Source organism: Dermacentor variabilis, chromosome 8 (genome assembly GCF_050947875.1).
Source record: "Dermacentor variabilis isolate Ectoservices chromosome 8, ASM5094787v1, whole genome shotgun sequence".
In the NCBI taxonomy this organism is placed as follows: domain Eukaryota; kingdom Metazoa; phylum Arthropoda; class Arachnida; order Ixodida; family Ixodidae; genus Dermacentor; species Dermacentor variabilis.
The window spans coordinates 12,153,183-12,175,080 of NC_134575.1; the positions used below are offsets into that span (position 1 = coordinate 12,153,183).

General features: G+C 46.1%; 1 protein-coding gene across 2 annotated transcripts; it reads left to right on the top strand.

Moving 5' to 3' along the window:
* Window positions 1-384: 384 nt before the first annotated feature.
* LOC142589626 (uncharacterized) lies at window positions 385-20,604 on the top strand. 2 transcript variants are annotated; one of them, XM_075701134.1, is made up of 4 exons: window positions 385-606; window positions 7,893-8,034; window positions 11,435-11,765; window positions 13,646-20,604. In XM_075701134.1, the coding sequence occupies exons 2-4, from the start codon at window positions 7,969-7,971 to the stop codon at window positions 15,337-15,339; spliced, it is 2,091 nt and encodes a 696-aa protein (XP_075557249.1). In that variant the 5' UTR covers window positions 385-606; window positions 7,893-7,968; the 3' UTR covers window positions 15,340-20,604. The 2 variants fall into 2 exon arrangements, with proteins under 2 accessions (XP_075557249.1, XP_075557250.1); XM_075701135.1 differs by having other exon boundaries at window positions 7,911-8,034.
* The last annotated feature ends 1,294 nt before the right edge of the window (window positions 20,605-21,898 follow it).

The window sequence follows — 21,898 nt, forward strand, 5'->3', positions numbered from 1 at the left end:
AAACGTGAAACATGTTTTTTATCATTATTCTAAAACTTGAAATTATTTATTTAGCTCATTTATTTTAACTGTAAGGAACCTTCAGTGGTACAGCATCATAATTTTGCTGGTTTTACGTTGAGTTGTTGCATTATTCCTCCTGTAACTTGTACATTGTGTTTGTGAAACGGGGCCACTCCAATAATAAGAATAATAAACACATAGCAACTGAACGCATTTAGGCAGGTATTTTCTACTTATCTTTTTGTCTAACAAGTGCAGTAAGCACTCTTTAACACGATAAGCAATATCACCCAAAAAAGATCTAGCAGTCTTTCTAAAAATGGCGTCTACGCTTCAGGCTACACAAGACTGCAGCGCCATCTTTGTTCAACTATTTTCGATTTGTGAGTTTATCAGGAACGCAAGCGGCAGCCGCTCCCACTTGTTCGACGCTGCGCAGCTTTCGGGGTTCCGCCGACGGCGCGAATTTCTTTCGCTTACGCAGCGGTTGGCGTCGATAAAACAGAGCAGCTGTGTTCTTCCGAGAGTTTGTTTCCAGTGGATGAGAATCAAGAGACGACGTGTCTGCGATCCTCGATGAAAAGCAAGCATGATGTGGTGAACGTAAGCGGAAAACATGTCCACTAATTTATAGATATTCATTCTTTGTCAGCATCACTAAACCGTGCTAGCTGAACTAACCGAGTTACTCTACTGATTGCCAGGTTGTAGCGCTGTCGTTTTCGGATGATCCGATCACAATTAAGACCTCAGGAGAGCGATGTTTACTCAAGCCCCCAAAGACGGTGTAACATCATCGTCTGTTCTGCTTGTCGTTCTATTTTCTTTCGCTTTTATGTGGAGATCATCAAGCTCCAGTGGGGCGTCGGGCGCCTGCCAAGTTTTGCGGTATGCCGCAATTCCAGCTCGCACCCCCCTACCCCCGCCGTTGTTGTGCCTTGTACGGCGAATAATTCGTCTGCTCGTGGACGAGAGGCCAATGGCGTGCGCCTCCGTGAATGATGTCATAGCAATGTGGGCGTGGGGCCCGCGGGGCCGCGCCATCATCTGTGCACCTGTGCTGCCGCATTCACCGGCAGGCCGACAGAGACCGCCTTTTCCGCAAGCTCTTTGGTTTTCCGCAATTATCTGAAAGAAATTACTTGTATGGATAAGCTGGCTAAATTTAGGATTACTATGGCTGCAAAAATTAAATGCTTTGTGGCGGCATTTCTTAAAATAACTGGAAAATATTCTCTCATTTAATAAAACAATTGTTTACATGTTTTAGCTTTTATGCAAGTTGAGAGATGGCGCCAAAATCGCTTGTTGACCCATTTCTGCAAAAGTTTGTTTTGTCGTCTGCTCGAAAATTTTCACAGTTTGTTAGTGCTGAAAATGGTGACTGACGTTTTAACGCAGACCTGTAATTGCAGAGCGGAGCACTGTGAACACTGTGAACAATGGCAGCTCGAGATGCCGTGTGTGTTATCGTCAGCCGGGTTAGTCGGGTACGACGCCCGGAAAAATAGCTTTCGTTATCTTGCTTTTGTAGCCCGCTCTTGTCCCCGTGATATTTGCTCGGGTAGCCACCGTTCAGAGTCGCTGCTTTATCCCGGTCAAAGGCACAGAATGCTATTCTTCAATCATTGTATTGGACGAGAAATTGTCGTTACGTCGTCGTTCAGCCTTCCATAAAGCGAAGCGTGGAGCCTTTTTATTTTTTAGCCGTGACTTTTTTTTAGCTAGACCGACGAGAAATGAAGGATGACACTTATGACAGCAGGCAGGGTGACGCCTGTACGAGCCGTCCAGACGGCCAGATACCGTTGCGTCAAGCGTGAAACGATCTGCGTCTCTCTCTCTCTCTCTCTCTCTCTCTCTCTCTCTCTCTCTCTCTCTCTCTCTCTCTTTTCTACCTATGTGTGCTGCGCTGGCAATGAGAATCCATCCCTCTCTTTTCTTCTTTCGTTTTCTTTTTGATCTTGTGAATGTTGAGCACATTAGCATCATTGTGAAGCACTGGCGTGATCAAATGTATAGCTGGGTTTCTATTTCTACTTGGTTATGTTGTTCTTTTGTAGCCCAGACACACGGATCATTATAATGTGCAGCTCGGCTAAAAAATTATTGCTTGCAAATGTATGGCGGCGTCGTTTCCGGTTATGAAGAACTGTATTTACAGTCATATTTCTGCAAATTGGGTTTGCCATTCATTCTTGTTCTACACATTTCCGTTAATAAAATTTTCCCTCCGTTGTGCATTCGTTCCTTGAAGCTACAATGCACAAATACACAAAAAGACAATAATACCGGGTTTAAACACACGAGCAAGTGATGCATTTTCGAATGCTTTTTCGAGGCGGTTTGTGGGGTAATGTAGAGGCGCCGCGAAGACGGAGTGGCTCCAAAATAATTTCGTTCACCCGCGGTTTTTTAACGTACGACTATATAAGTACAGGAGCGTATTTGCATCTGCCCCATCTGAAAGCATTCGCGCGACAGGAAAACCAACCTGCAACCTCTTCCTGGTGCCCGTCATTGTCACGCTGTCGTTTTGCCACCGTCATCACTTCAGTAAAGTCAACCCGTTGTCAATCATGCCGTCGTTGTCGTTCCATCAACGTGAATCCTACTTGTGTCATACTCATGCTGTCATCACTCAGTCGTGATTATACCGTCTTGCTTAGTGCGCCATAGGCACTGTGCCCTCCCCACTCCTTTCTTTTTCTTCTCCATTGTAAAAACACTATTATTTACATATTAAATAGGCCCACGTCGCCTTCCTGCGTCGGGTGAGTCGCATGAGTCGCATGAGTCCCTTGCATTTAAATAGGATGACCTTATCATTCTCAACAAGCTCCATGACAGGAGTAATACGACAAAAAAAAAAACTGCTATGATAACGCGCGTTGATCATAGCGGCAAAAACAGCGCACTCCCTTCAGAAGCCTTGACGTATGGCCTTGTTGGTAAAACATACTCAAGATTGTTTTAAACGCATTCACGACCAGGACAACGAGGACTCGCTTGCCCTCGTTGCACGGGATGTATTTTTTTTTTATATATTTAGAGATGTCGGCTGAACACCTACAACAAATGTGACCATATATATTCGTCAGCGTTTTCGATATTCCAGACGTAAAGCGTAATAATAATAATAATAAAAAAAAAAACACAGACACCATGTAGTGTGTGACCTTGACCCCCAACACCGGCGCTTCTTTTGCATTTTGTGCATTTTACCGTCCCTCGGACAAATATAGGTAGACGCTACTTTTACTGTGTCATAGATGCAAACTTTCAGTAAAAACGGCTGCTGTTGCAGTTGCTGTATTACATATTAAATATCTTTTAACAAATTTTTTAAATATTTTTGTTTGAAGTGTTGAAGACTTCTCGTGAGAGTGACATGGTTGCTATAACTGTCACATCTGACAACAGCCGTCTGCTGCTTCCTGTTTTTGAAAGCAGACGACGTGGCAGCGGATATGCGTTCGCCTCAGAAGAGAGTGCACCGATATGCGCTCGCTCTCTCGATGGCTTATTGGTGCAATATCTGCCTTCCGCAAAGATTCGCTGCATGCTGACACTTGGGAAAACCATCGTCAAAATTTGGACGCAAAATGCGACAGAAAGAAGAGACACCACAACGCTGGTGTCTGCCTGGTGTCAGCGTTGTGGTGTCTCTTCTTTCTGTCGTGTTCTGCGTACCAATTTTTTCGCTGGTTTTCCCTATTGTCAGCATAAACCAACTGGCCCAGCATGCAACACTTCTAGGCTGCATGATGTTGGAATCAAGTCGTGCCGCGGGTCTCTACCGACGCTGGTCTCTAACTGACGCTGAATGCACAACATCGTGGGCGGGAAGTTGTGATAAATAATAATAAATTATAGTGCTTTACGTGCCAAAACCACTTTCTGATTATGAGGCACGCCGTAGTGGAGGACTCCGGAAATTTCGACTAAGTACACGGCTGTTTTCGCACTTCGTCCCCATCTAAATGCGGCCGCCGTGGCTGGGAAGTTTTCATTTTACAGGGGAAGGGGCTGGGGCCCGACCAGCTTTTACTATATATATAACTTTAATAACAGTTGCACTTGAAGAAATTTCGTGGTACCTCGAAGAATTGTTCACAGAATTTGACTGCCCGATATGAGTATATACAAGGCCTCATTGTAGGGGGCAGTTCACTTTCACAGCCGGAGAGCCCTCGCACCACCAAGAGACTGGCGACTCTCGGATGAGCCATGCGACAGGCCGATTCAGTTAAACACGTTAGCGAGATATATGTGTGTTTTGTGCGTATTAAGTCGTGCAAATACACACCAATGAAAAGCCATGTAACGCCTTGTGACAGCTTCAATACACAGAGATGCAATCAAGAAATATTTTCCTCACGAAAAGTCAATTGAAAAGACAACACGTAATATGTGTATAAAATTACGCAATTATGACAATGTATGAACAAAACTTATGACTAGAATTACTAGCATAAAGCAATGTGACTCCAAACGCAATAGTTTCATTACTTGTCGAAGCATGCTTTATGCCATTGGTTTGTCAGGCATACAAATAAACAAACTTATAAATAAATAAATAAATAAATAAATAAATAAATAAATAAATAAATAAATAAAAAGTACAGCGGTGTCTCAAAAGCGCGAATGGGTACACACCACAGCAAGCAGGAACATCATGTATTGCACGCGCTGTCATCGAGGGTGCTTGATGCGTGCTGTCCAATTTCCTGGGCTGTCTTCCCACGGCCCTAGTGTTGCAGATCGCGTAGTCTAAGAGACAGGGGGTAATCGGAGATCCCTGACAGAGGCCTTACTGTAGAGAACATAAATATAGGCAGGTGATGACGATGATGAATCTCGGGGCAAATCGCACGGCTGTACGAACCGTTAGCCCCTGCTGCATGCGTTCTTCGTAATGCCAGCGTGAGATATATTTACAGGTTTACGTGGTGCGTGCATTACATATTGTGCTTGTGCGCTTGTCATTTTAATACAGTAAGTGAATGTTTACTACAATTTATATGGCCGATATAACTAACGTATCGACTCGTGTAAGGGCCGCACTTGTTTTGTCGCGATTTTGACGAGCCTTACATGGGACCGGGCCATTTACTGTCGTGCTGTCGTGCATTTAGCTGTCGTGCGCGATCGGAATCAGCGCACCGAACTCGATTGCTTCTTGGTTGGGTGTTTTTTTTTTTAATATCCGCTGCAAACCTTCAGGGGTGCGGCCCTTACACAGGTGTGGCCCTTACATGGATTTATACGGTAAGAATCTTCCTTCATGTAATTGCCCTATAATTCGCAATCACTAATGCGGCGTCGCCTTTCCGGCGAAACTGCACCGTCCTTTTTCTTTTCTTTTTTACTGTGAGTCCGAGTATAAGCGATGCTGCGCATGACTGCTACTGATTCTGATTTCGAGTGAATCCGGCTTGGCCTCATTTCGGTTAGTGCGTGAATTTATATTTATATAAATTCAGTTATATAATTTATGACCCCTGCATGCAATTGATGATGTTTCCATCCCTAGTAAATGTTACAAATTAATAGAAGAGCTTTTCTTTTCATGAATCGTTATAATTGCGGACTGTAAAGAGAAGCGATACTGAGACACATCTCATTCACGCGCATTTCGCATGCCGTTAATAAAATACTCTTCCGAAGGGGTCACTGAAGTGCGCAGTTTTTTTCTTCAGGGTCAAAAAAGCACGCAAAACAATTTGAAGCGAGGTCAACATACATCAACATATTCATTCTCTAAGCACAGGCTATCCATACCATTAAAACTCATTGTTAATTTTCTACCCCCACCCCCACTTAGTCGGCGCCCCCTGTGCACAACCTATCTCGCAAAAAGGTTATGCTTTGACTAACTTTGAAAACTTCAAGTCTTCATGTACGCCTTACTGCCACTTGTGGCGTTAATTGTGATGTCCGTCACTCTCACGAAGCTTGGCCAGCGAAAGTTATTGCGCTTCGAATGTGTACCCTATACCTCATACTTTGAGATGTATGAAGTATACTCTATATTTCATACTTAGAGATGGCCGTAGCAGAAAAACGCAGTATCGTTGTATTTCATTTGTTTCTTTTTTATTTATTTTTGTCCACAGGTTTTACACATTACAGAGGGGACGAGCATATCAGAAAGTAAAAAATGAACATTCAGTCCCTAGAATTTAATATAATTTTGATGTGAACCGCTGATATGAAGCTTGGTCGATAAAAAAATATGGTTTTGTCTCGAATGTCCTATTTTCTTTTTAATAATCTGAGACATTCATTGTATTGTCTATCTGTTTGCGCTTCTGAATGCCGCGAACATATCTACTAACTAGCCCTGCTGACCATATCCTTCTGCAGTGCGGTTACGTGTTAACCTCCGGTGCCAATATTCATTGCATACAACTCGGTTAATCTGCGCCGAATGGGAGATAACGCGTTGTATAATAAGCAGATATGGTGAAACAATAGTAGGCGTCAGCAGCTGTGCATGCAACCGCGGGGGCAATTTAAGCGTCAGACACAACAGTGGACGACAGTCTACGGCGTTTGCACGAGAACGTATACACTCTTGACGTCAGCGGGACACACTTGTGTCGTGTCCTTCCTGTCCGTGTTCGTGGTTTTACGTTAAGTATACTATACGAAAATCTCACGATATATAGCAGCAAGTACATATCACTGTGCAGCGCGAAAAGAGTTGGTATAGATGCGCCAGCCTTCTTGCCGATTTTTGTGACGTCACAGCTGAGGCGACCTCCTTCCAATGCACCGGCGTTCCCCGCGGGAACTATGTTTCGGAGCGCGGAAGCACAGATTACAGGTGTCAATTGCGGTTGCGTGGCCGGAGTGGGTGGGGTGTGTGCATCGAATTCTATCACTTCCTATCGCACCTACTGTGCGATAGAATGTGAACGGCAGGAATAGAAAAAATAATGAGTGAATGTTTGATTGAATAAATAAGTAAATAAATAAATGAAACTTGCTGCTGCGAGAGTTGGTTATAGGTGGTTTGCACTGACACCATTGTGGCCGCCATCTTGGGGCACTAGCAGGTCGAGAAACTGCGTAAACGAGAAACGTGATTGCACGACGGGCGCGTCTTGCGCCGAGCGATAAATCGATAAGCGACGATCCGGTAAGGAAGAAAAACATTGTACGTGTGATAATATGGTGTACTGACGTCATCGTGGCCGCCATGTTTGCATATACTAGCACGATGAAAGGGTGCGTCCTCGACATCACGTGAGAACTAGCTATATCAGTAGCCCACCGTCAGTTGCACTATATATTTGTATATGTATATACGCACATATATATTCGAATAGTGCGAATATTGTACGAATATTTGAAAAGTTCGAGTGTTACCAAAATTATATTTTTACTATTCGTATTCGATTCGAAAAATAGATGTTCGAAAATGTTTGCATATTCGGTTGGATAAGAATATGCGAATCAAATAGAATGTATTGGTGGCTGTGCAGGAGCAAACGCAGTTCTTAGCATTTGTTTCTATCTCATCTAATAATATTGGGGCGATGTGCTGAATTTTGTGATGATTTGGTGCTGGTAGGTGAAACTTAGTTTGTAAAGCACAATTAGCCACTAAATGGCTGAACTGTGTGGAAAAGTCAGCCTCTCAGTAGGAAGGGTCGCGGCTTTGTGCACAACGAGGGTATATATATATATAGGTAATCTAAGCTGCCCCTTCCCCTTTCTACCTCTACCCCGTGACCGGCTTCCCACTTTTCAACAGAGACACTTAATTCCAATTTGACACTCCTAGTGGCGTCGCATTAAAACGACAGGACACCAGCACTGTCCTTTTCTGCGCGTCTTGTATTTTTCATTGCATTAATATTGCATCGTCGTCGCCGCAGTCTCATTCTTCCACGCAGGTAGTAGCTTCCCCGGGCTCCAGCTGCTGAAGTCCAAGCGGAGCGACTACACCGCCTCATGGCGTCGGGCGCCTACGCTGAGTTGCGGTTGCAGCAGGCCGACGTGCAGCGTCGCCTGCCGCAGGTGATGATGATGATGATGATGATGATGATGATGATGATGATGATGATGATGATGATGATGATGATGATGACACATACTCGCGGATAGGGATGGGTCAAGAATCAGAGTGGTCGCAGGGAAACAAACAACAAGAAGAACACCACCACCACCACCACCACCACCACCAACAACAACAACAACAACATAATAATAATAATAATAATAATAATAATAATAATAATAATAATAATAATAATAATAATAATAATAATAATAATAATAATAATAATAATAATAATAAGCAGCGAATTAAAACAAAGCCGTAGAAAAATGCAAGACTGCGAAATAAATAATGGTGTGTAATTGAGCAGTCAGTCCAGATGCATGGACGATTGCAATTAAACGAGAGGTGTTTGTTTGATTCACTTTCTTTCGCATCGACTGAAGGTGAAGAAGTCCTGCCCTTGCGAAAATATTTTCTCTAATGTAGGTGTCATTCATCGGCGTTTACCTAAGTAAAAAAAAAAAATTCCGAGGTTTAACTTACCAGAACCACAATATGATTATGAGGCACGCCTTAGGGGGGGGGGGGGGGCTGAGGGGGTCTCCGGAAAAATTTCGACCACCTGGGGTTCTTTATCATGGACCTAATATGCACGGTGCACGGGCGTTTTCGAAGTTTGCGCTCCCCATCGAAATGCGGCCGTCGCGGCCGGGATTCGATTCCGCGCCCTCGGCTCAGCAGCCCAGAGCCAAAGCCATTGTATAAGACACCAAGGCGATTTATCTATGTACCGGTACATATGGTGCATCTAGGAAACTTTCGTATCGAAGGATTACAAGTATAATAATGTAGTGCGTATGATGTATTTCTGCACATTTAAACAAGTGATCCTTTAGAGGATGTGTGCAAGTTACGTAGACGAAGAAAAAAGCAACACATATGCACTATATCTATGAATGTCTGGGGAGTCTTGCAGGGGTCAGCTTTAATCAAGGTTAAGCTCTCAGCGTGACGAAACATGATGTGCATGAATGAATCAACGAACGAACGAACAAATTAATTAATTGGTATGTCCGCGGTTGTCGTTGCACATGGACGTACGCGTAACTCGCGGTAGTTCAAGGAAGCGCAGACAGCCGAGAATCGTTAAACGCTTCACTATTGTGTCGAGCACCGTCCGAGGCCGAAGCGAAACTGAGCGCCGAAGGAAAAAGGGTCGCCCACTGTGGAGCGTGAGCTCCCCGAAACTATAGTGAAACCCGACACCAGTCTGGAGCAGCAGTCAGTTGCGTCGAGGATGTGACGGACCCGAGCGGAAGAGGATACAACATTAACTACATCGATCTTCGCCGCTGTTGGAAAATCGACAAGGGCTTTCATCAGCTAACGAGTACAGTATTTTGACCACGAACCCAAACTTAACTCTCTCGTAAAATGGCCGGTTGTCGGTATACGCTCCAAGGAGGCAGTCATCAATGGCCTCTTGCAGCGTGCACTGATCGCATTCCGGATAGTCCGCACGCCCGAGTAAGATGATGACGAGCCTCCTTCGTAAGTTCTGGCTTGCAGACTCCTTTTTAAAGCCCCGACTCTCGGTTTCAGCCTCAAGGGTATTTACTCTCCCCTCCACGATTTTCCTACCGATTCCAACCGATTGATCTGTCAGATCTATTTTCTCCCATTCATTTTCTTTTGTAGCTATGGTTTGCCTATTAACGTACATGTTAACCTTTCTCACGGCACTTCCTTTGCATGAATGTTACTATTTTGTTATTGTACTTTCATTTCTGTTGTCGCTCGTACAATACTCGCCCGTTTATTAATCCCCCGTAGTGGGTGTGCGCCGTAGCTTGCAACGATAGCAGCACCAGTTTGTGCAGAAGCATTGCGTGGATGTTCTGCATGGATGAAGGATATCATCCGAATCCATCGGCTCTCTATGGACTATAGGTGAAGTCGGCAATGACGGCGAAACAGGTGAAAATCCAGTAACCTGGTGCGGTATTCTCAAACGGTGCATTTTCGGGGATATGATCACTTTCTCGAGCTTTCGCGCGGCTCGGCACCCCTATTCAATTCCCATATGTATTAGGAAACTTATGCTCTATATTAATTTGGAATAATCCACCCATTTCTTGGCTAATCCCCCATCGTGCGTAGGACCCACACGAGTCACAGGCTACAACAACAACAACAACAACAACAACAACAACAACAACAACATCGTTCTGTGACAAGGTATACGGCGTTCGCGGCACTGTGCAATGACCGCGGCCGGCCATAGACGCCGACGCGTCTGGCGCCGGGTCACGTCTCCGAAGTCACGTCACGTCCCTGATCCTATCCGAGTACAATCCTATCCGAGCCGAGTCATGTCCTCGATCATATCCCCGAAAGTGCGCTGTTTGAGAATACCGCTCTCTGCATTCCGTAAAGGTGTTTTTGCATTTGAGAGCGCTGATTTGTCCCGTCGCTATAACCCGTTTATTACGACTATCAAAATGTTTATTGTACACCACAGTGAGATTAAACCACATCCTGCAACGAGGGAAGCTGCAGTTGAAAGGCTGCGCATTTCATGCACTTTTCGTGTCGTCTCTCGCAGCAACGATCATGTTTACTTGCCACAAAAGATTGGCAAAAAGAAAAAACAGAAACACCTTTGTCTTCACCATTAACCTTAAGGTTTACCCCTTTTTACGTCTCAAGGGTGAAGGTGATAGCCATGAGTCGAAACAAGCACCATTTATTTATTCATAAAGGTGTTAAATGTTCGGAGTACCATGATGCAAGAAGGCTTTCAATGTAGCGTATAGAGAGTATATACGTGACTTTACATACGCCTTATTGTGGCCCTATTCGCAGTTTCCGCTCTGCTGCAGGAGACAAGCTAATTGAGACAGCGCGTAGCTTTTGACCACGCTACCTGAATAACAATATGGGGGCCTCGATGACACCAGTCACGCACCCTAATAGTGTGTCTACTGAGATCCTCTAGTCTAGGCCAAATTCGTTGTTCTAAGGGGCGTGTCCGGATCACGAGAGAGTTATGATGCGGTTAAAGGTGCGGTTAAAGCCCCTTAAACTTCATAAAGCAGCGACACTCTCCTCCTCCGCCTTCACTCCTACTCGTTTCTCCTCTCTTTCATGCGCCCTCCTCGACCGTGGCGCCGCCTACACCGCTCGAGCGTAGCAACGGCGCCAACATGCGCTCCTCGCTACTCCGTAGACGCTTCTCGAGCGAAAATGGCGCTGAAGCACGGCGCGAAGTCCCACGTGATGCTATTAGGCCAATAGCAACGCGGCGTCGGCCTCGGCCAGAGCTCGCGAGGAGGCGGCATTCTTCAAAGCGTGCCGCTACTTTACGAAGTTTAAGGGGTTCTAGATGCGGCGCTAACGCCGCGACGTCTGGCGCAGGGCCTGCGCACCTGGACGGACGAGCTGCTGAAGCGGCAGGCTCGCGAGCTGACGTTCCACTTCCCGGACGACACGACGCGGCGCTACCTGTACGAGTCATGGATCAAGTACTTCGGCGGCGAGGCCTGCGTCGGGGCCTCCCTGGACAGGCTCGTGCTCAACTGCATCGTGGCTACGCCGTCGCCCTCCAATCCCGCGGTGCCCCTCTTCGTCGACATCGTCCTCGGCGGTGGAGGAAGCGCGCCGCGGCCTGTTGCGGCCCGAGGAGGAAAGAATTCGCCTGCAGCGGGCTCGCGTGGCGCCGCTCCTCCGAAGACCGTCGTCCCTTCGGGTGATTCCTTTGTTCACTGACGCAGATGTACTATGCAAAGCCTCCCTATCGAAAGAAACCCACATGCCTCATATACAATAATGCCACGTAAAAACGTGCATGTTCCCATATGTCATATGGGAACATGCGCGTTTCTTATGGGAACATGCACGAACAGATAAACCAAGCGCATTTGCGCTTGGTGTGTCTCTTTCTCTTACGTCCGTGTCTTTTTTGTTGCGCAATAATACTTCAGCAATGGATTACCAACTTGGCCCGGAATGATGCTGCCCGGAATTCGATGATGATGCCCGGAATTCGCATCCTGCGGAACCCGCAGGATGCGACTTTGGCACTCCCGCGTTCCTTTGTGTATTGTTGGTTTATTTTATATTTTTTCGTCACTTCTTCTCTGTGTGTGCTTTTCTTCCTTAGGTTTCTGTATCCCTTTAGCCCTTCCCCAGTGCAGGGTAGCACACTGAATATCTATTTCCCGGTTAACCTCCCTGCCTTTGGCGTCTCATTCATATCTCTCGCTCTTTCTCTAAGGGGTAACATATAAGAACCTGTATGTTCCCGTAGATCATGTGGGATATGTTCTGCGTGCTCCCCTTACCCAGTACATGAACTGATTGGGATCGCGTACGAAAACCTGTGTATTTCATATATCATATGGGAAAGGTCCCATATGCTCAAATAAGAATATGGGACTTGACCCATATGACATATGATGGAAAATACGGGGTTTTATACGGAATACCCAGTTCATGTACTGGATGTGAGGATCACGTGGAACATAACCCATGTGGTATATGAGATAACATACGGGATTCTGCATAGGACCTCCATATGTTCACGCGGGATTATTGAATGTGGCACGCATACGTCTTTTTTATAGGGTTGGGCAGGTATCCTCAAATTCAAAGTTTCAATTTGTAGCGGTTTCTGCGGTATACACAGTGATGTACTAAATTAGATCCACCATGAATTAACAAAGCATACATTCACGTTTGTCATGGAACCTTTGTCCCGCAAACTTTTGTGGCAGATTGCTTATTGTTAGATTGTTAGATCAACTTGACCAACAGAATGTGACCTTTTGAAGCTATACATACCGCATTTTAGACATCGGGACGCCTGAGGTTAACTTTTAGAACGTTTAAGGTCTCACTCGGGAAAAAGAAGAAAAGAGATGAAAATAAGAACAAAAGGGAAAGAGTGGGCACTGGGCGTGGCCCGAAGTAGACGCTTTCATTTTACGGACAGTTTTTCGAAATTATAAAAATTAACCACGTGTCTTTAAGTGATGAGCAGTGGTCAAACAAGGAATGTGTCACGCTGCAGCTAACGTATTCTTTATCAAGGTCAGGGGCTTGTCTTCGCTAACGAAGACAAGTATGCTGAATGCTGACTCTTGCCTGAGAAATAAATAAATAAATAAATAAATAAATAAATAAATAAATAAATAAATAAATAAATAAATAAATAAATCGCTCTTTACAGCAAGATGCGCTAGCTGTTTAGCGAAAATAGGTTGCTAGAGGAAAATTTTCTCCCTGGCAGCTTGACCATGCCCCAGCCACCCATAATGGAGCCGAAGACAGGTCGCACGCTGTACTTTCTTCGGAACAGCTGGGTTATAGGCTTAGGTTTGAATCACTAGCATTTACGTCTAGCATTTCGGTTGCTATTGATCCAGTCCCCACCTTCGAACACCTGTCTTGTTCGGAGCTCCATGCATTTGCCATTCGAGAATTACGAAGCTTACGGTAGCTCCCTCGGCTATATAATTCGGTTGTCTTATTAAAACCACAGAGTTCTTTAATTAACGTAGTGGTTGTCACATTATAACCTCTGCAGCTGGCGCACAGTAAGAGCACAAGTTACTTTCTTACCTACAGGTGAGACGGTCGTCAAGGATGTTCCTGCCGCGACGAAGAGCAAGAAAGACTCTGCCGGCAAGCGGCAGGACACGCCTTCGAAGGAGACTCAGTCAGTGGAAGCTCAAAGCAAAGACACCACGATGCCAGTTGGAACTAAAGTTGAAGACAAGAAACAAGCCGATAAAGACAAGGCGTCTATAGCTTCCGATAAAGTTGACTCGGCGAAGAGTGTCGCCAAAACAGACTCGTCTTCGAAAGAAAGGCCCGAAGAGACGAACAACGTCGCGGCCGATGTCCAAAACACCGAAAAGGTCTCCAAGACGTCCGCGTCCGAAGTTGCGGCCGTCTCAGCTAAACAGGATGACGCCAAGAAGCCTACGCCGGCGACTGCGCAGTCGGGTTCTAGCAAAGTCGCCAAGGTCACTTCGACTTCGGAAGGCGAAGAGAAGGAGAACGTCCCAGCAGACGTAGACGACACGTCGTCGGTGGAACTGCGCCGAGGTCCAAAGGACAGTGCTTCCAACAACAACACCGTTCACAACAAGTTCAGCTTCTTCAAGTGGCGTCCCCAGAGCCTGATGGAACGGCGCAAGACGTACGTGGGAGGCGTCAAGTTGCGCCGGAGTCTGATGGAAACCGGAAGCGCTCCTCCCAGGGAACGCGGCGCCGTCAATCGGCAGCCGTCGTTCGCCGCGCCCAGCGCGCTCAAGTTCCTGATCTACCTTTCGAAACTACTGGAAACCAGCAAGGAGAACCGCGAGGCGCTGGACGAAGCCGGCATGATCATCGGCTTCTGTTCCATGCTGCTGTCCCTGGTGTCCTTCAAGACGAGGACGCAGGTCGAGTCCTACTTCCGGGACAGGGTCGGCGGAATCCTTTCGACCGTCGTGCCATCCGCTTCCTTCCGCGGCGTCGTTCCTGTTCCGAACCGCCGGTTCCTGGAAGTGCTCCACGAGCAATTGACCAGAGGCTCGCAGCTTCAGACTCAGATCAGCGTCCTCGCCGTCTGCCAGTACCTATACTTCAAGGAAGCCGGGGACGGCAAGTTTCCGGAGCTGGACATGCGCTTCCTCAGAGAAGGCTACCTGAACCACACAATCGGAACGGGTCTGGGAACGCTGTCGCTGCTTCGAGCATTGCAGCAGAAGACCAAGCTGAACCCGGCGGCCATTCTCAGGTTCCTCAACTCTGACGTGACTCGCGAGTCTTGCGAGCGCGTTGAAGAGTTCCTCAAGCACCAGACGTCGCTGTCTGGGAAGAAGAACACCGGCAGGACATTCGGAAAGCCGCCCGCGCAGCAGCAACACACGTGGCCTTGGTGCCGCGTCGTCGACCCGAAGCAGTTCTCGAACCTGATGACCCGGGCTAACGCGTTTTACGCAGTGCGCGTCGTCTGCTGCCTGGACCCTCCGCCGGAAGACCGGATGTGGAAGAGCGTCGAGTTCGTACCGGAAGAGGTGAAGAAGCACGAACGCGAGTGGGGCGACATGTTCCGGCGGCACCTGAAAGACGGGAGCATCCGGAAGGCAAGCGACTCGATGTTGAAGCACCGGGAGGGCGAGTGGGCCCGGGCGCTGGACGCCATGTACTTCGTCGAGGACTTCGAGCTCCTCTCGGTCGGCTCGTACAAGAAGCAGAAGTCGTCGACGACGGACATCGACGGTTGTGGAAGCGATGGAACGACGACGACCACGACAGGCGGTACTGCGTAGTCGTTTACCTGTCGACGCGCGAAATGAACGAGACACGTACGTACGTGGGGCCAATACCTTCCGGAAGCTCAAATCCTGCGTGACCGTGACCTCATCTGCGTAAGCCTGCAATCCAGTAGCAAACGATGCTGTCCAAGGAGAAGAAACGCATAAAGCCACTAAACGTTGCCAGTGGGGTTGCCGACGTTGACGTCTCGGCTGTCAGCGTTGCTCAATATATCACTTCATGGACCGAAGTACGCAGCATTGAAGTTAACCACATGACTTTGGTAACGCTTCCATGGAAGGTGACTCGAATGGGAGGTGATGGTGTCGCATATTCCAGTGGTATCCCAGAAGATTCACTGAGCGTCGTACGCGAGTGCCATGTGTTTTATGACTATGTGGTGAACACTTACGTGCGTTCTTCGAGTGCCTTTGTTTTCGAAATCTACGTCACCTTGCTTCAACGCCCTCCGCCATATTAGGGCGCAACCAATTGGGTATAGCCATGGTTATACAATAGATACACGTACAGAAGTACAAGGGAAGGCAGGATTCAGTCCCTGACATCCATACCTTGTATTTCTGTCTATCCGTTTCACAATGCGCGTCAAATATTTTGACGTTGTGGGTTCCCGTGGTCGTGGCATTCTGGTGGTGCCACAGTTATTTTTGGAGCATAAATTTCTGGGTCGTGTGAATTGAAAGTGCCGTGAGAATTGTGGCTTCAAGAGGCAACGCACTATTTTGAAAATGAAATGGTAACCGCGGCATGCGGCACACGTAATCAAGGAGATACGCACATTATCCTTCCAGCGGCGCTTTAGCTCTTCCCGCTCATGTTCAGAATATCCGAAAGCAGCAGTTGATTGCTGGTGCTTGTAGCTTTGAATATCCAGGCAAGTATAGCGCTCGCATGTGTCGCACGATATCTTTAGGTGCCACCGCACAGTGGGACTGCTATCGCAGAGGTTATACGCCACGCGTACGATTTTTAACAGGTTTACTGAAGGACGCTGCTACACTGGCTATCTATAGGTTACGTTTCCCGCATATGAATCTTTCGTTTATTAACGCTGTCTCAGCACTAACCAACCGCGATGCAGCTCTTCTTGTCACTATAGGGCCTATAGGCGAAATTATGTTGCTTAGAATGAATGGTTCAGTGCACATTTGTCAAGCACGTGGTGTCAGAGCGGAGAGACAGGGCGTGGCATTACAAATACATTACGCTTACTAGTATAGGGTTTTATAGCAGATGTACAACAAATCCTGGCACAATAGGAGAGATTAGATCAAACAGCACGCCTTTAAAAATCGTCCTATGGCTCTGTGGTACAAACATAAGTATACCCGTACATTTGTGGTCCAATAAGAATGGAAACATTAATGACGTTTAGTACGCGAACCTATAAAACAGAAAGAAAGCGTTTTTTTCTGCGCTTGCCAATTTTTCGTTCTACATAGTTCGCGTCCTAAATGTCGATGAAGGTATCAACCAACCAGCCCAGCAACAAGTAGTGATACCAGAGGGAACGGCCGATCGGTCCGATAAAACAACGGCTACTGCAGAAATATAACATCCGATCAAACAACGGTCATTGCAGAAGTGCGACTTGAGACGTATAGACTCTCACTGTTAGGTGCAATAATAATAAAAACAATGAACACGCCTTACTTAGGCAGACAAAATCGAAAGCTTATCGAAGGAATTTGATATAAAATAGTAAATACCATACTGTGTACTAAGGACAAAAGGGACTCCCGTCGCGATGGCTATTCTGTGACGTTCTAACAATTGGCTGTCTTAACCCTTACGCACGTATACAAGCGCGCCTTTTTACAATACTTAGTATACGTATATATAGCAGCCTTGATGGACACGCACGTCATATTGCCTCCCTAATCATTAGTGAAGGTGGGCGCCATCTGAATCCCTTTCGAGGAGCTAGCTCTGTTTCCAGTAAAAGTGTCAGGAGGTACTGCCAGTAACAGACGACAGACGAAGTTACGAGCAGACTTACAGACTTGCCACACTTCCATCAGACTTTAGTTGCTGTACTTGATAAGTACCATAGTTCCATTGCTTTTGTCAAAGACCCTGCTACACTGGCGTTTCTTCATTACAGCATGAATGCTGGATGAACGGGCAGTACTGAACGCAAACTGCGTGTTCCGGTTCACAGTGGTCTTCAGAGTGCAAATGTACGTACTAATGTGCGTGCGTGAGGACATACATACATACATACATACATACATACATACATACATACATACATACATACATACATACATACATACATACATACATACATACATACATACATACATACATACATACATACATACATACATACATACATACATACATACATACATACATACATACATACATACATACATACATACATACATTTGGCGAGTCTTCGCCAACAGCACGACAACGAAGTCACGATGAGAACGACGACGACGAGTGCACGACGACAGCAAAACGATAACGACGATGACGACTGCGTACGACACGACAATGGCAACAAAATATTTCCCCCGCATTCCCCTTAGCCTGCCACTGAGAACGATTACAGAACGTTACAGTGTGACAACACTCCACAAAAGAATTGCGCAAGTGTTATGCTCTAACTTGGTTCCAATGGCGCATTGCTGCTCCGTCCCCGTAAAAGGTCCGTCATTGACGAACCAGCACGCTCTCATGCACGTGTTCGTGCGTTTGCTTCGTGTGACAATCATCAAACGTGTCAACAATTATTTTGATATATAGAATATGCGAAGAAGTAAAGACTGCAGTGCGGCCTTGTCTTGCCGTTTTCAAGGCAAAAGGGGGACTGCCTACGTGTAGTTCATGCCAGAGTGCTCATCTAAATGTGCGAGGGCACGTTCTCGTTTTCAGGTCGCTGCCACGTGGTATAATATGCACGCAACTACGCGGTGGTCGTAACGCAGCCGGTGCTGTGACGGCGCTGCCACACTTTCCTTGCAGCTGTGTGTTAAATTGTGGACATACGGTATACACGCGGCGTACGGTACGTGTGTGTGTGTGTGTGATTTTTAAAGGGGAATGGAAGAGATAAGTGCACTGCCGTAACTGTATCTCACAGGAGACGGTACGTCGCAGCCTTCAGCAGTGCACCGCGTGTATATATATATACTGACAATCAATGCCTCTATAGCTTAGTTCCTACTCCCTATACATAACACAATTTACAGAACAACGTCCTATGTACACGTCCACTGACACTGAGAGTTCAAAACTTACGCAGGGTTCAACAGGGTAAACGCGTACCTTAACAACATTTTAATCGAGAAATATATGCTACCTTTTCTATTTGAATGGTAATTATACATTACAGGGACGTGCAGGCTCAATATGGGTATCGAAGTGCCTTAAGGCTATTAAGATATAGATTTACGGCCGTCGCTATTTTCACCGCAGAGCGCGTAGCCGTATACAACATCGGCTCGAAGCAAAGGTTACGCTTGCTAAATTTTGCACGGCCTAGATGACCTTCAGCTCAACGCAACGCCAGCGCACTTGTAATAAAGCTAGAGATGACGAGTCGGTATTCGTCATGTCTCTGTAGCTCTCACACGTCGCCACCTTCGCGATCCTTTGCCGATGTACTACGTAGCTTCCTCGCCGACTTTGATTGTTTTATGCCGTTTCTCTCCACCAGATAACGGTGGCGGTTCGCAAACTGCTGGTGGCGAAACATGGCAAACGCATCATTTGCAAAGTGTCCACGCAATGAGGGACTAGTACAATGGCTACCCGCCGCTGTGCATAGCTCGGTGACTGTGGTGTTTTATATACTGAACACGATGTCGCAGGTTCGACTCCTTCGCTCGGGTCGCAGCGACGTCATTACGACGACTGTGATGCGAAGGTTAAAGAAGAACGTCTCAGTTCTCAGATTTCTGCGTGAATCGATTTAAATATTGGATTCAAGCGATTACCATGTTAAATTTGTTTGTTTCATTGTATTTTTGTGATACATTTCAATTCGTGCTGCCTGACTCATTTTTTCTTTGCATAATACACGTAGAAGCTATCCTTTCCCGCAAATTTGCGAGTGACATTTAATTTTTTTATGGTCATTTGCTTTATCCTCCAGCTTCTATAGTGGGCATAAGCAGTGAGATGAGAGGTACAAACAAGAGGATCGAGAAGCAACACCGGTCAAAATTTTTATCCCTAGCACTGATATATGAAACCTGTCATTTCTGGCGCGTAAAATTCAATCAGTTATCACTACGTTGATAATCATTCTTAAAAGAAAAGTGTCGGTGGTCTTGGTCGGTGGACAACAGCGCACAGTTTCTCTGGTCTGGTAGAACGCGTTGCGGTGTGATTTGTGTTTCGAATGAACGCAGTATAAATCACCGGGAAGTATATATATATATATATATATATATATATATATATATATATATATATATATATATATATATATATATATATATATATATATATATATATAACCTGATGGTGTCTGATGGATCTGCACCAAGGGTTTTGAAGAGAGAGTGCTACCTATTATTACCAGGAACTCTCAACTTTAGAACTTCGATGATGCAGAGATCTCTAGCTCGAGAGAAATGGTGCTTTCTGTTTTTTTAGCCCTTTACGGATTAAATGACGCAGCGTGGTCTACAGTTACAGAATCGTCTATCTGCTGGATGAGACAACGCGTAAACAGATGAGAAATGATCCAGCGCGCCAGACACGACAGTTTCTCGTCGTATAACGAAGATTTGTCGTTTCTTATACTTAGTCAGGGTACCGTCAGGCCACCTAAAATATGTCCCGCCCTTGCCTAAATGTAAAATTCAAAATCTTCATCGTGCAGCTGACTCTGTCTTTTTTTATATTGATGTGTGGTACATGCAGAGTGTTTATATATCTACAGTTATGCAAGAAGGAGAAAGATGATGTGTGCTAGTTTCTGATATTCAATGCCGTATACAAGGCTGAATTGTGGGGGCTGTTCTCGGCATGCCCATAACCTGTTTGTTGTTGTTATCACAGGAATTAATCACTTTTTGTCTGCGGATATTCTTACACCAAGATAGCAACCACCACCTCCTCCTCGGTAACGCCACTGATATTAACATTCCACTGTGTACATCCACAAATGGCGACTTCGTGTTGTTTTGTATGTGCCATATAAATATATTAGCAAGTGCGATGTAGACTTGCTGTTTATTCCAGTCATTAGGCGCAATGAGATGCGCCAGATGCAATAAAGTCTGTTTTCTTCCCACTGACCCGGCTTCTTGACCATTGTAAGTTTCCTAAATCCCAAGCTGGTGCTATGTGAAGCTACATCGAACTAGATCGTTGGAGCAGTACACCTGCGTCTCGTCTACAAAGGGCGCACACTGCTGTTAACCTAAATACGAAGCATTTCTTTGAGAACGCGTATGCTTTTGTACTTGAAGGGGTCACAAGACATAAGTGACTCTCTTTTAACTTGCCATGTACTGACAGCCGCTGACTCCGTAACCACGATATGAGGTCTCGAACGCGAACCTTATCGTAAGTTATCTATTTCATGCTACCAGATCGAGAGGCGCTCCTAGTACATCAGGACTCCTTGTACGTCATGGTCTCGGAGAAGGAGATCGCGCGCCGTGTTTCGCCGCGGGAGCGACAGATGGCGCCACCGTTCAGTCTCAGTCAAATTTGAGTTTCTTGTCTGGCGCCACTGCATACGGCGCGTACGTACTTTGGACAAAACCGGAAAGTTATGCAGCCAAATGCGTCATCCGATAGCGCACACAGGCAAAACATGCCTACACTGCGCGAAATTTCAGCGCGAAGGAGTCAGTGGAGAGGCGTAGGCGGTAGGAGTAAGGGCGTCAAGTGGGGTTACAAGATCGTTCGGTTTACTGGGATGGAGTTTCACACAAGGGACAGGGACGCGGACGAACATGTGCACAAACTCTCAACTACTCAAGCCATCCTAGTCACTGAGAATTTAGAATTGCTTATATGACTTTCATTCTCCTCTTTCATTTTTTTAATTAAAAAATTTTTGTCACCCTTACTTGCCTTATACATTTGACGTGCGCTTGTGAGCAATTAACAGTTCAAAGTGTGCGCACAAGTTTGTCCATGTCATTTTCATGGTCCTTTGTGTGAAATTCCAGTCCAGTAGACCAAACGAGAGTCAGTAACTTCGATTATTCCCATGTTTATTTACTCGAGTAATTTAGGCGACACATTTACAGCGTTAATATGAGCATGATACGTGAGACAGGCCTTTAAAGCTCTGTGCGCACGAGTGACTAACCTTCATAATTCGCTGAAGAGTATTCGGCTAAGCTGACTTTTCCGCAACAGCAGTATTTGTGGGGGGAAGCCCGCTTTCCGTTTCACAGACGGTGGCCAACATTATGGTAGGTGCGCGTGAAACCGTGCAGTACAACTGCCCGGCTTTGCACGACAGTGTGGATTATGCAGCACCACACCACCGGCGATGTAACGGAAGATGATAGGCTCAACGCTAAAAGGCAAATAATATGGATTGTAGAGAAGCAGCTGACATTCTAGCTGTGC